The 14169-nt window shown below is 32.4% G+C and overlaps 1 protein-coding gene across 2 annotated transcripts in view; it reads left to right on the top strand.

Annotated features, from left to right (window-relative positions):
• LCORL (ligand dependent nuclear receptor corepressor like) overlaps window positions 1–14169 on the top strand; it is a 175618-nt gene that overhangs the window by 132059 nt on the left and 29390 nt on the right. The window contains exons 6-7 of one of the 2 annotated variants that reach the window (XM_025385624.1): window positions 3949–4042; window positions 5373–9718. In XM_025385624.1, coding sequence (XP_025241409.1) covers window positions 3949–4042; window positions 5373–6405 — 1127 coding nt within the window. In that variant the 3' untranslated portion in view covers window positions 6406–9718. Of the gene's footprint in view, window positions 1–3948; window positions 4043–5372; window positions 9719–14169 lie in introns of those variants that run through there. The other variant, XM_025385625.1, reaches the window with a different exon arrangement.

Genomic DNA, 14169 nt, shown 5'->3' with positions numbered 1-14169 from the left:
TACCAACAGTAAATAAATGGGGAATAAATTACAGTGTAATAAGATAGACTGCAGAGAATATACTAGTAAAATTGAATTAATTACCTCCCCCCACTTACTTAGTTTATATTATCCTGTCATAGCATTCTAAGTGCTTAGTTTTATCTACACTATTTACTATAAAATGGTGGGAGAGGATTCCAAGAGTTTATTTTAAATGGATTTTTATCATGTATTTTGGGTTAATTTTAGTACTTTGGAATGATGTACACACAAAATCTAGTTATATCTCCATTGTGAAGGAGTGATGTAATCACCATTCAGATAGATGTAATTATCAGGAGCAAGAAAATATCCTTCCCCTGCCCCCGCCATTCCTGGACTTTCTCTATCCTTCCCAAGCTGTCTCTCTCATTGTTTTTGTTTTTCTAATTCAGACAATCCTAGGAATAACTTCTTTTGACTTTTCCAGCCCTTGAACTACAGGCTTTATGAAGAAAAGGGAATCATGCTATGAGCAAAATAGTATAGATGGTTAATAATCTAACAAAAAGTGAGATTTTCTATAGATAACTAAAACTGATCTAAAATTCTTAATGGTATTAGAACTATTACATATTTATGTATTTTGTGTTTACTATGTAAACATTAATTGATTAAAGAATTTTAATGCAGTGTGACAGAAATATATGATGGAGTACCTTTTTCATTTTCACTAGATAGTATAATGCGTTACTTTCTTTGTCAAATCCTTTTAGAATAAAACTTTTAACATAGCCTAGATGTGGAGAAAGGGCTATGAAGAAGAGAGAAAAGCATTTCTCAATAGGGTCATTATTTAGACTTCGTAAAGAGAAAGAATCAGAAGTATAAGCCTGTTTGCATAGGTTTCTGAAAGATGGAGTAGAGCTTCTATGCAGCTCATCCAGATTAAAATGCGCTATAGTTAGTGCTTTATGTGTGAGTAGTCCAAAAAAGAGAAGAAACCTTTATTGCCCTAGGTAGAGAGCTGCAGCCTAGTTTTTATAGTATCTGTAAAGGAAAGAAAGGGGTTTCCTGTACCTCCTTTCATAATTTATATTTTATGGATTAATTTTAAATGGAGCATATCAAGTCTAACAGCTTAGAATCAGGGAAATTTCATTACTTCATTCTGAGACTAAGAGTAACAGACTTAGGGGAGTGTGTTTTATATGCCATAAACTGTACATAAAATGAGCAAAATCAAAATTTGTGAATAAAGTTATAAACTTGAATATGGGTTTGGCAGTTATCCTTTCTTATAAGTTCTTAAAGTAGTAAAATTTTAATTGCTAAAAAAGAGAAATGAGATGATAGAACAGAGAAAACATTTCTTTCTCCTTTTAGTAGGTTTTAGCACTCTACCAATGTTTAGTAACACAAATGAATAAGTCAAGATCCTGGACCTTGAGGAATTCAATCTCATGGGGGAAAAAGATGTATAAATCAATAATTGCATGATAGTGTCATACGTTTTATAGGATGCTGTCCACGCAGGAAGACAAAATAAGCATCTTCTGCCTGGGCGGGGGATCTGGGTCTTCAAGGATAAGTAGAAGTTTGATGAGTAGAAGTTTAACAAGTCAAATAGGCAGAGGAAACAATGTACTGCAATTTGAGAGGCATACCACTGTGTAGCACGTTTGAGGGAATACAAGTAGTTAGATACATGAGCCGTGTGAGGCTTGAGATGAATGGAGACTAAGTTTAAAATTAAGCTGGATGGGTAAACTGGGCCAAGAAACTGTCTTTAATAATTTTTCAAGATAGTCTGTGCCAGGTACTTTGCTTCTTCAGTCTGTCCCTTTTACCCTTCTAATCTATGGGCTCTAACCTCTGGCCACACTGAATTTTTCCAGTTCTTTGAAATTCTATTCAGCAAACATTTAATCGAATACATATTGTATGCCAGGCACCATTGTAAGCCACAGGGATATATTGATGAATAAAATACGCGTGGTCTGTGCCTTCACATAGCTTATAGTCTGTGGCTAGCACTGGTAGGTATATGAGCAACTAGCATTACATTACAACCTGCTAAATAATATAAGTAAGTGTTACTGGTATAGTAACCTATAATGATGATCAACCAACTCTATGTTGTGTCCTGAGTGAGGCTGATGAGTTAGATTTGGTGAGAATTAAGAGGGGTGGGTGGGGTGGGAGGGCAGGGGGCAGGAGTAAAGGAGTACGAATCTTCTAGGCAGAGGAAACCAACTCCAAGTGTGAAAGCCCAGAGACAAGAAATAGCATAGCACTTTCCCAGCAGGTGGAGCACCACCTTTAGCTCCCTGTGGTCCATTCTGCCATAGCAGATTGATCTTTTAAAAACCTAAATTGAAATCTTGTCGGTCTTCCACCCAGAATCCTCCAGTGGCTTCCTGTCTCTGTCAGAATGAAATGCAAAGTTCTTGCCATGGCCCAATGGCGCTGTGTAACCTCTTCCTGCAGCATTTCTGATCTCAGCTCACTCTTGGCCTGGCTTACTTCATTTCAGATACCCTGGCCTTTGCTATTCCTCTGACATTCCAGACATGGTTCCATATCACAGCCTCTATACAGACTGTTCTTTCAGAAACGTTCTCCCATGTATCTGCTTAGTTGGTGACCCTCACCTTATTCAGGGCCCTGTTCAAATCAAAGAAACCTGCACTGATAACACTGCATAAAACAGCAGCGCTCTCAGCCCCACCCTCATTACTCTATCAGCTTACTCTGTTATTCTCTAGAGTGGCACTATCATAATTACTGGTGGTAGTGGTGCTGGTTGTGGGGGTGTATGAATTATCTCATTAGATCCTAAGCACTGTGACAATGACTGTGACTGACAGTAGGTACTTGGTGTGACTTTTTTTTTTTTTTTTTTGATGCTCTTCTAGTGCCTAAAATAGTGCTTTGCACATAGTGAGCACTCAATGAATTATTGTCAGAGTCTATATAGCAGGCTATAGATAGGATATTTTGTTTTATTTTTCATCTTTGTATCTGCCCAGGAACATACGTATTTCATGGATTGATTATGGTTACAGTAAAACCCAGTTGAATATTTTCAGCCCAGTTGAATTAATATATCTTTAACCATGTATTTTTAATAATTTTTCTTATAGCTAAAACTTTTAGTTTTTTAGCTAACAATAAAAACATTCACAGAATTCTTTGCTGGGTTATAAATTCATGGTTTATGTTTATACTTTTTGATCCTGAAGCATGCCAGATTAACAGTTAGTCTGAATCATTGAATTTTTATTTATGTAAATGTTATATAGTAACTGCATTTTAATAACATCCATAGGCAGTTATTTTATAACATTATTTTTCTAAAGCTGCATTATCGTAAGTTACGTCTTTAGTCATAGATATAAGCACAATATATTATGTAGGCAGTGATTTAACTATTGTATAGTTCAATAATTTAAAAGAGTAAAATTTTATACTATGAGTTCTAGAAAATATATAGTTCTCATATATTCCTATACATACAGCCACAGTTTACCTTTTGCTAGTCCTAGTAAATGCTAATTATTCAATCCTCTTACTCATCATCACATTTTCTGTTATCTCTGTTTTGTACAATTTATATCACTCCTACCTTCCCAAAGCATTATCTGGGCAGCTTTGAATGGAAAAGAGTCATGAATGAGCAATCAATGGCTATTCACTACAAAATGGTAGAGAGGTGACTAAAAGTTTATCTTAGACAAATTTTATATAATATATTTAGTTTCTTCATATCACCTGGCAATGCCAGCTCCTCCTCTGTTCTTTTTTTCCTATATAGTGCCTTCCCAGTCATATCCTGTTCCTAAACCTGTTTAAGATGAATAGGTAATGGCCACATATCAAATACTAGTGTTATGAATTAGTAGATCAACAAAATATGAAATATTAAAATGTAAGGATTGCCTATCTGTTGCAAATATAAAGTTTTTTCTCTTGCAAAAATTATAGGGGATGGAGTGTTAGATCTCTCTACAAAGAAAACCAGCATAAAATCTGAAGAGTCATCCATATGTGATCCTTCTTCTGAAAATTCAGTGGCTGGGTAAGCAATATCTAGGAAATATAATTTAATATTAATATAAAATTATCTCTGCAGAGAACTCTTAATACTATTCTGAGTAGTATTGACATATATAGTTTTCCTCCAGAATTTTTGTCACTCATAAGTGTCTCTCTCTCATACCTTTCATTTGTCCTTTCTCTTTCTTTTTTATTCTTTCTGTTAAAGAAAAGTTATCAGAACAATCACCAAACTTTAGTTCATGTTACTAAAATGAACTACCAACTTAATCATAGAATACAAACTAAGAAGCAGGACGAGTAAGAGAATATTAAATTAAATACTCAGGAAGCAATTTTAAGGGAAATATGTAATTTATTAATTTTTTAAAACAATGAACAAATTCTAAAAGCACTGTACTTACTAATTGTTAACGCTAGTTTATAGTGTTTAGATTTTCTTATTGCACTTTAGATGTGGTGGCAAACTACTTAAGCATATCTAGTAATCACCACAAAAAGTCCTTTCATGTTTTGAAAAGTGTCATTAATCATTAAATAAATAATTAGTAGTGAAATGCTGTTCTGTTGGATTTTTGGATTTTTTTTTTTACAACTTTTTTGCATCTTCCCATTAACTAACTGCACAGGAAGCTTTTTTGTCACATTTAAATCTTAGAGGTAGACTGTAATTTGTTTCAACTATGACTGCAGTAGTATTTGAGTCGTAAGGTATAGTAAGCTTTCTGTTTGAGAAACTTTGAAAATTACAGTGATACATTTGAAATAGAAGTGACATTGATAATATCTAAAATGAAATTATTCAAATATAACTTATCTACTTGTTTCAAGTTTTAAGTTCTTGTCTAGAGAAAAATTAGTCTTGTGGAAATATGGGATGTTTGTGTTTGGAAATATTCCTGCTGCTACAAATTTCCTTTAAAGGGGTTGACTCTTTTATTACTTGTTTAGCGGTAACGTCACGTTTGTACTAACAAAAACTCCTTTAGGATTTGGGTACTTTTTATAATGGAACTCTAATTGTACAAATAAAATTTATAAGTGTTGCTCTACAAGCATCTGTCAGAGGAATAGCAACATCATGAGAATATTTTTACAAATACTGAGTTAGGATTTTATGTTCTTGGAAGGTCTGCCCGTTGAGGCCACCGTATCATTGACACATTGTCCTACCAGGACTGTAGCGTTTGCTTTGATAAGGAGTAACTACTACATCTCACAGACTTAAAAGTGTCATAAGCAGTGATGTTACCTAAGCAAGGAGTATAATAAAGGAGTGGACCCTCCCCTTCCATAGCTGTGTGAGAGTCTCTCATGCATCAGTTTACCATCGTTTCATTCCATCCATCCAGGAGACTACACAGAAACAGAGAGGACTATGTGGAAAGAAGTGCTGAGTTTGCAGATGGTTTGCTCTCAAAAGCTTTGAAAGACATTCAGTCTGGAGCACTGGACATAAATAAAGCAGGCATACTTTATGGCATACCTCAAAAAACTTTACTTCTTCACTTAGAAGCCTTACCAGCAGGGAAGCCTGCATCTTTTAAAAACAAAACTCGAGATTTCCATGATAGTTATTCATATAAGGACAGTAAAGAAACTTGTGCAGTGCTGCAAAAAGTAGCCTTGTGGGCAAGAGCTCAAGCAGAGCGCACAGAAAAAAGTAAACTCAATCTACTTGAAACCTCAGAATTAAAATTCCCAACAGCTTCCACTTACCTCCATCAGCTAACTCTACAGAAAATGGTCACTCAGTTTAAAGAAAAAAATGAAAGCCTCCAATATGAAACTTCAAATCCTACTGTACAGTTAAAAATTCCTCAGCTACGAGTAAGTTCTGTCTCAAAATCACAACCTGATGGTTCTGGTCTGCTGGATGTTATGTATCAAGTTTCCAAAACCTCTTCAGTCCTAGAAGGATCAGCTCTCCAAAAACTGAAAAATATACTCCCTAAACAGAACAAAATAGAATGTTCTGGGCCTGTAACTCACTCAAGTGTTGACTCTTACTTTCTACATGGGGACCTCTCTCCTTTGTGTCTTAATTCTAAAAATGGAACAGTTGATGGAACCTCTGAAAATACTGAAGATGGATTAGATCGAAAAGACAGTAAGCAGCCCAGGAAAAAACGTGGCCGCTATCGGCAATATGATCATGAAATAATGGAAGAAGCTATTGCAATGGTAATGAGTGGAAAAATGAGTGTTTCCAAAGCACAAGGAATTTATGGGGTACCTCACAGCACTTTAGAATACAAGGTAAAAGAAAGATCTGGAACACTGAAGACTCCTCCGAAGAAGAAACTACGATTACCAGACACTGGGTTATATAATATGACAGATTCAGGGACTGGCAGCTGCAAAAACAGCAGCAAGCCTGTGTAGATTACTTGTTAGGAAAATGTGTGTGTGTGTGTGTGTTTGCGTGTGTGTGTATGTGCACAGGTGTGTATTTGTGTGTCTATATACACACATGTGGGAATTACAAATGCTCACTCTGACAGGAGACATGAAATTTTACAGTTCAAAAACCACTTACATGCCTTTTGAAAAAAAGTTTTATTCAGGGTTTTCACTGTGGACAGAATTATATAGTTGCTTACTTAATTCTGATAGTTTGTATTTAATCCTTGTATAAATAGGTGAAAAAGATTCAGGTTTTCTTTAGTAGTCAATAGCATAAAGCGTTGTGGGAAAACGAGTAATTGTCAAGTGAAACATTTTTATTGGTGAAAGACCATTCCAGCCATTCAGTTGAACCATCTTATAATGGAAATATGGTATTAATAGTTTATGAACATTCTATACAACATACTTAACAGTTGTTGTATGTATGTCAAACAACCAATCAAAGTTTAAATAGCTATCTCCATACTAAGAAAAATTAATATATACAGTATTAGTACACTACAGTGCATTCTATGAAATACAAAATGCACTCAAGTGCATCCACCAGGAATAGAAAAGAAAACCTTAAAGGATATGTATAATGAAATTTAATATTTATCATTTAATAGTTGATTTAGCAAGAAGTTGGGGTTTATAAGGTATATACTTAAAAAAAAAAAAAACTGACACATAGTTAACCCCAGCAGCTATAGAACCCTTTAATATAAGATGGAGTACTAAGAACAAAAAATAATTTAAATTTAATTATTAAAATAATTTAGTTTTGTTTTTCATTTGAAAAATAAGCTAATGTGTAAGGTTAGAAAAGAAAGTTGGAATGCAACTTAGAGCATGTTTATAATGTGCACAGAAAAAGCTTGAGAATGATAATTTTGGTTTAAATGTGCTGGTTAGTTGATGTTATGACTACTTTAAATTTTAAGGATTGTGACACACTCCTACTATTGAAAAACCTCAGTGTAACTTTAATATATTTGCTGCTGTGACATTTCAAAACATTTTCAGTTTATCAAAATGAATTGCAGATTTCATTTTGGTGGGCGATACATTATCATTTTGCTAATAACCAAATTTGCAGTTTGTTCAGGGTCTTGAATAGATTTACAAATATTTAACACTGAAGCTGTTTTGAACTTTCAGTAATGTAAACTCTACTAATTGGGTAGTTAGAAGCTGGGCAGTGCATTTTAACTTTTACTAGACTCATAAGAGAGACTGGTCATTTTTACATTGCAGTTTTAAAATATGGGTCAAAGTATCCTTGTTGGATTTATGGAGTATGCAACTGTAGTGGTAAAATGTTATAAAGCATATGCCTTCATATAAAGAATAGGGATTTGCTTTATGTGTTCAAAATTCTCTGAGTGCCCCCTTTCTCTGTTAAAATTCAGGTTCTGATCATTTTTCTAAGCCAGTTTTCCTAAGTCCAAAAGGAATACTTTTAGCTGAATTTTAAAAATAAGTGCACCTTGTCAAATACTTGTGTTTTTACACTTGTGTTTGTGTGTATTTAATAATCACATATATGTGTAATACTAAAGAGATTTTCAGCTATTAAATTTTAAAACTGCTTACATGTTTAAAGAAACTGAAGAGTGAGAAACTACACAACCAAGCAGTTATTTGGTCTCTGAGATCTATACTGAACCCTCTTCAGCTATTAATGTTACCTACACACTAGGGTATGAATCCTCCTTTTTTTTTCACCCCAAGAAAATATACATCATAGATTACAGAACAGCAGATGTCAGGGTCATCTTTCTTTTTAAAGAATTAAGCCATATTTTGTGAGGGCCAGAACTTGGATTATTTAGTATATTTCCCCTTTCCCCCAATGAAAAACAAAGTTAAAGGTAAAATACATATTTCAAAACAATTTTATTGACCTCTTTATACAGAATTTTACTTGGAAAACTTTGGGGGCTTTGAATGCATTACATAATATTTATATTGTATTGAGCTTTTTTATTCCTCACACTATATTTACATTAATAAATTGATTAAGAAGTTTATAGTAAAGGGAAACTTACGGAACACTTTTGTATCATTTAAAAGATGACCTGACCAAAAACTTTACAGGATTCATAAATCAGGGATCATTTTGCTATTGACTTCACAGTAATCAGTAGTTTTATAGGTAATATTATAGTTAATTTGCAGCATTTTAGTACTTGTATTATTTATTTTTGGTCAGAAATAGTAAATTAAAATATTTTTTGATAGTTTATAGGTAATAATCAACCCATAACTTTTAAAAGAAACAAAACATTTCTATTATTGAGTTAACATTTGATTATACAAACTAGGAAAGGCAGGGAAATTCCCCTTCTCCCCAGTGGTTCTATTAAGATGACCTTTATGTTAAACTTTCAAAGTACTTTATGAATTTAGTTACCAGTTACTATTTATTAATTGACAATTTTCTGAAAAATCCCATTTCAGCAGACTTAATGAAGGTGAAAGCAATCCTTATGTGCTTTCTACTTATTTGAATGTTCCTCAAGTATTTTATATTTAAAAAAAAAAAAAAAAGAAGGAAAAGAAAAAACAGTGCCTCTGTTTTTAGAAAACTACTGCTCAGTAAAGTTGTTTAAACCATTTCTGGTAGCTAATGACAATTTTATATTAAATTGTATACTAACTTTAGTGAGACTGATTTTTTTAGTTGTTTACAGTACAAATACTTGTATTTGTTTTTTAATTGCAGTATTTCCATTGTCGCAGTAATTTAGTAAAACTCTGTGGCTGCCTTGATTTTGACAGATTTTGTTAATATAAACTGATTGTTAGGCAATTAGTTATATTTATGCATAAATCAATTGCACTATAATTCATGAATTATTTATTACAATATTTTCTAATGAATTCATGTATCTGTCTTGTGTTGTAAATGTACTGTAATTCTGTTCCTACTTTGTGTTGTTATATATCTAAATCTGATTGTATGAATTTTAATTGTTCAGTTAACGTGTTTCTAGGTTGTAATTTGTAGTAAAGCACTTCAATGCTTTTGCACTTAAATTTACAACACTGTTGGTGTGTGATTGATTTACTCATTCAGTAAAAGAAAAAAAGAAAAGAAAAGAAAAAACTGACTACACTGACTTCTTTGATTTACCTTAGGAAGTAGTTTTATTAAATATAGTATTCTAGTTTACTTTTTCTGAAGAAATATTCCAACAAGTTTCTAATGGGCAAAATGGATAGTCACTTACTAAAAATAGGCAGGATGTTTGGTTTATAAATCAAACAGGAAAAGATTAGAAAACTTTAAAAGCAAAGGATCTACCAAAAAAATACAATTTTAGAACCTTATATAATCACCCGAGAATAATTCTAGGCTGGATACTTACCTGTGCGTTCAACTATTATTTACTCATTACTAGGTTTTTATTTAAGATCTTAACATGCAACAAATATGGGGGAAAATGTTTGAAGCCAAATAAGCATATTGTGAAGTTCTATAATTTGAGATCTTAGTTTTCTGCTATCTGATACATTAGAATCTAATATCTGAATATCTAATTTATACCTTTATTAAGCTGTTCTTATAGCATTAGATGGGAATTACTGGCTACCATAGTATTTTTGAAATTCCATTATTAATAAACTGAATAAGAAAACTCTAAAAGCTTTGCTTAGAATGTCAGAAGAGGGATATAAAAAGTGGTTTTGTAATTTTGTGAGTTTAATCAAGTTGATATTACACCATTGTTTCAGAATACTTAACACTAGTCATTAGTTTTTATTATTTATACCGCATACCTGGCTTTATTAACAAAAAAAAGGCCTTTGAGCATTTCAGGAAGAGTTACGAATGGTTATTAATCTTTAAAATACAACATATTTTTCCAAGAAACATGTAAATTCTTTGTTATGCCATAACATCACTTTAGAAACTGCTGAAGTGCATCTCTCACAACATTCTGGGTTTTCTTTTGCTTGTGTGAAAATTAGTCATTTTTAATTTGCTGGAAAAGAATATAATTATATCGTAATCTTTGATAGTTATCATTTCTTCCTGCCCTTGCTCTCTACATGTATTTTTTAAAACTATCTGATTGAATCCTGGGAGTCAATTGCATGATTTTACACTCCCAACCATGACAAAATTTATAAAAAATTATTTTCAAAAAGGAAAGGATACTGGGGTCATGTCCTATCTTCATCTGTCTAGAGGCAGCAGTGGACTTTAAAAGTTTTATTGTAATTTCATATCTCTTCTCACTTTGTTTGATAGCTTCTTTATGTCAAATCACTAGTTTTAGTGAAACATTGGTTGAATCTAGTAAAGTTATCTTTTTTTCCAGAAAAGTTTTGATCACGTTTAAAATTTGCTTTCTTATTTTTGCTACTCAAATAACATAATTTTTATAAAATATAAGTGAAATATTACTTATCTCTGAAACAGGCTATATCAGTTTTAGGCAGCAAAATAAAAATATTCCACTTCCTGTTTTAAAGTAAAAATCTTATAATTTTTAATATAGATGAGCATAAAAATTCTGTAGTTAAGCAAAAATACATTCTTCAATAGTAATTCATAATCAGCATTATTCCAACCTTAAATAAAATTTCTAGAAATCAGGAACTATTAAAAACAACAAATGTAATAAACTGTAAGTGAAAGGCAATTTTCATGTACAGAGTTTGGTGATATGTTTAATTAAAATAGATACTTTTCTGAAACAGAACTCTTTAAATATATTTTATTCTTCCTGCTGCTGGTATTGGATTAAAAAAAAAAAAACTGTAGACTTCTATATTGGTTGATAAGCAAGCCCGGTTCTTAGTTCAAGTTAGATGTATATTAGTTTCTGTAGTGGGCCATTTTCCGGCATTTGAAACTTAATAATTAGGTAAGTAACGCCTTTAGCTTTTATGAAATTACTTTAGTATTTAACATCAATTAAAAATAGATTTTATTTTTAAATAGCTAATGCCTGCAGCTTAATCTTAGGCAGGACATTCTCTTATTTACATAAAATCTAAATCCCTTAATTTTCCTTGTGATTATGGGAAGCTTTTACTATTTTCACTGCCTTGGAAAAAATATCTATTTTAAATAAAGATTGTACTCCTGCATTTTATTTTCCTTATTTGCACTAATGTAGACTGATAATTATGTATCAGAATAATTTATAAAATGGCTACTTTATAAAAATTTAACTCCTTCTGAAGCACTTTCCATTAAATATTCTTAATACATTCAAAACATTAGACATTAATATATAAATGTAATCATATGTATAATCATCAGCTTTTATATTGCAAAAATAGGGCTTTGCTTTGACTTATACTTTGTTGTAGGAAATTAGTTATGAGTGCTTCATTATATTTTTGCTAAACAATAATCAAAATGCCATTATTGCAGCTCTCTAGGAGTCAGGAGTCCAGCAATACCAAAATATCTTTTTTCGAACGCTGTTAAAATTATAACTCCTTGTAGTGGTATTTTTGCTGCAATTCATTTTTTGTTTGATTTTTATTTTTAGTTCAACTGTTGATGCAAAATCAGAGGAAGCTTCTAAAATGGAAAAAAGAAAATCAGCATTAAGCAAAGTTTTGGAATCTTTGTGCATACATCACCAGCAACAAGTTTTGGCTATGTTGAAATTTCTAGTCCAAGAGCAGAATGCTGCTTCTCTTTGCTGTTGTAATACATCATGTGTTGTGTCTTCAGAATCTCAAAAGCCCTTAATCGAAGATAATTTATATGGTCTGTTCTGTAGTTGTGAATATAGGCTGGCAGAAAAAGGTTGTTTACAAAACGAAAAACAAAGCCCTGGTTTAGAACCTCTGCCAGTCTGTATTAAAGATTTAAATTGTTTATCTTGCCAAACTGTAACTGTTGAACACATTAAGCCAGTAGTGAATAGAGGAATTGCAGACAGTTATAATTCTCACAGGTGCTGTTCTGGACTGTTACCAAACATTCACTCTACAAAATCAGCCTTTCGTAGTCCTCTTTTGTCAAAGGAAGTATGTGATCTTTCAGTCACTCTTAAAGATGCCTGTAGATCTCGAAGTCCCTCACCCCCACCATTATCACCTGTAGAAACTGAAGGATTTGAAAAATTGAAAGACGTCATCTCAGAGATTTCAGCCTTAGAAAATAACAAACTTGAAGCAAACATTAACCAGCCTCCATCTCTCACACCAGCAGAAATAAGCAGCAATAAGAGTGATCATGAAGATAAAATACTTAAAACTAAAAAATCCAGTAACTCTTATTCTTTACTCTCAAATGACAGCAATAATTCTGCTACAAATCATGAAAAAGGTGAAACTGCTGTAATTTTTCAAGATTTAATGGATCGCATTAATGAAAAACTAAAATCAATAGAAACCACGGATATGACAAGCCTTGTACAGTTATCTAGCAGTGATTGTAATACATATAATGATTTAAAATTGGGAGATTTCATAACGTCTCTCTTGCATAATGCAAAAGCCAGTGATTATAGTTTTATGGAATTATTGAGTCAACACGATAAAAAGGTAGAAAATAAAATTATTCAGACAAGATTTCGAAAGCGTCAAGAAACTTTATTTGCAATGTGCAACTCCTCTGATTCACCCATGTTTAGAAGGCAGTCTTTACAGATAAAAAGAGAACTTGCTAGTCTCGATGAAAATTTTACAAGAAAAAAATACACCGAGAAAAGTTCAAGGAAGTTGACACAAAACAATGATATATCTTCATCAGACAAAGGAGAATTCTATCATGACCAAGGGTCTTCTTTACAAAATTCTAAAAGACTTCAAGATAAAAATGCTGAAACATCATTTTCACCAAATTATCCATTACAGTCACTGCAACTACCTCTTCATAGCTCAGAAACTAACTTGTCTTTTAATTCATTTTCAGAAAGCTTTAAAACAACTTCCCCTGAGAAAATGAGCTTAAGAAAGCCACAGGAGAAATCTGCAGATGGAAAACAATTTTTGCAAAATCATAGGAAAAATCCAAAGTTAAGTAATACTCAAACTCTTTTGAGAAATGATGCTTCTGGACTTTTGAGCAGAACTAAACGAAATGTTGTGCCTCCAGGGTGGTATTCTATATATGTAACAAATAATTATGTTTTTAAAAAATCACCTAAAGCCAAAAAAGTATCCGAATCCATAACAAAAAACGTTCCAGTGAAAAATATTCACATTGAAAGCTCACACAATATAGACCTAAACAAAATTGCAATGAATTCTAATTTACAAGTTGTTGTGAAGCGTTTGGAAGATACAATAAATATAGCCAATAAATCCTGGAATAATCAGCCATTATCAGAAGGATGTAAAGCATCCAAGAAATTGATAGAAATTGATGGTAAAGATCAAAATACTGACAGAAATATGACTCTTACTCTAAATAGAATGACATGCAAAGAACAGAGCTTATCAAAATCTGTGGTAGCATCCAGCAATATTATCAAAAGTCATTGCATGCCTACAATGGATTTGAATAACAAAAGACTTGAAAATCTGAAAAAGTCAACTATTTTAGATATGGGTCGCTTGATTTCCAGTGTTGAAAATGTACCAGCAAAATATGAAGGTATTGAAAGTTCATCTGTTTCCAACTATTCTAGTCCTATCAAACTCATGTTTTTATCTGAGGTTAAAAGTAGTGAAGGAGTCAAATATACTTTAACTTCAGTTGGTACTTCCCATTCAAATGTTGTTCTCCCTTCTGAAAAACCTACAATCCATCATGTAACTGAAGAAAAAACAGAAACAAAT

Source organism: Theropithecus gelada, chromosome 5 (assembly GCF_003255815.1).
Source record: "Theropithecus gelada isolate Dixy chromosome 5, Tgel_1.0, whole genome shotgun sequence".
In the NCBI taxonomy this organism is placed as follows: domain Eukaryota; kingdom Metazoa; phylum Chordata; class Mammalia; order Primates; family Cercopithecidae; genus Theropithecus; species Theropithecus gelada.
The sequence above is the reverse complement of the archived record's forward strand: the minus strand, read 5'-3'. Positions and strand labels throughout refer to the sequence as shown.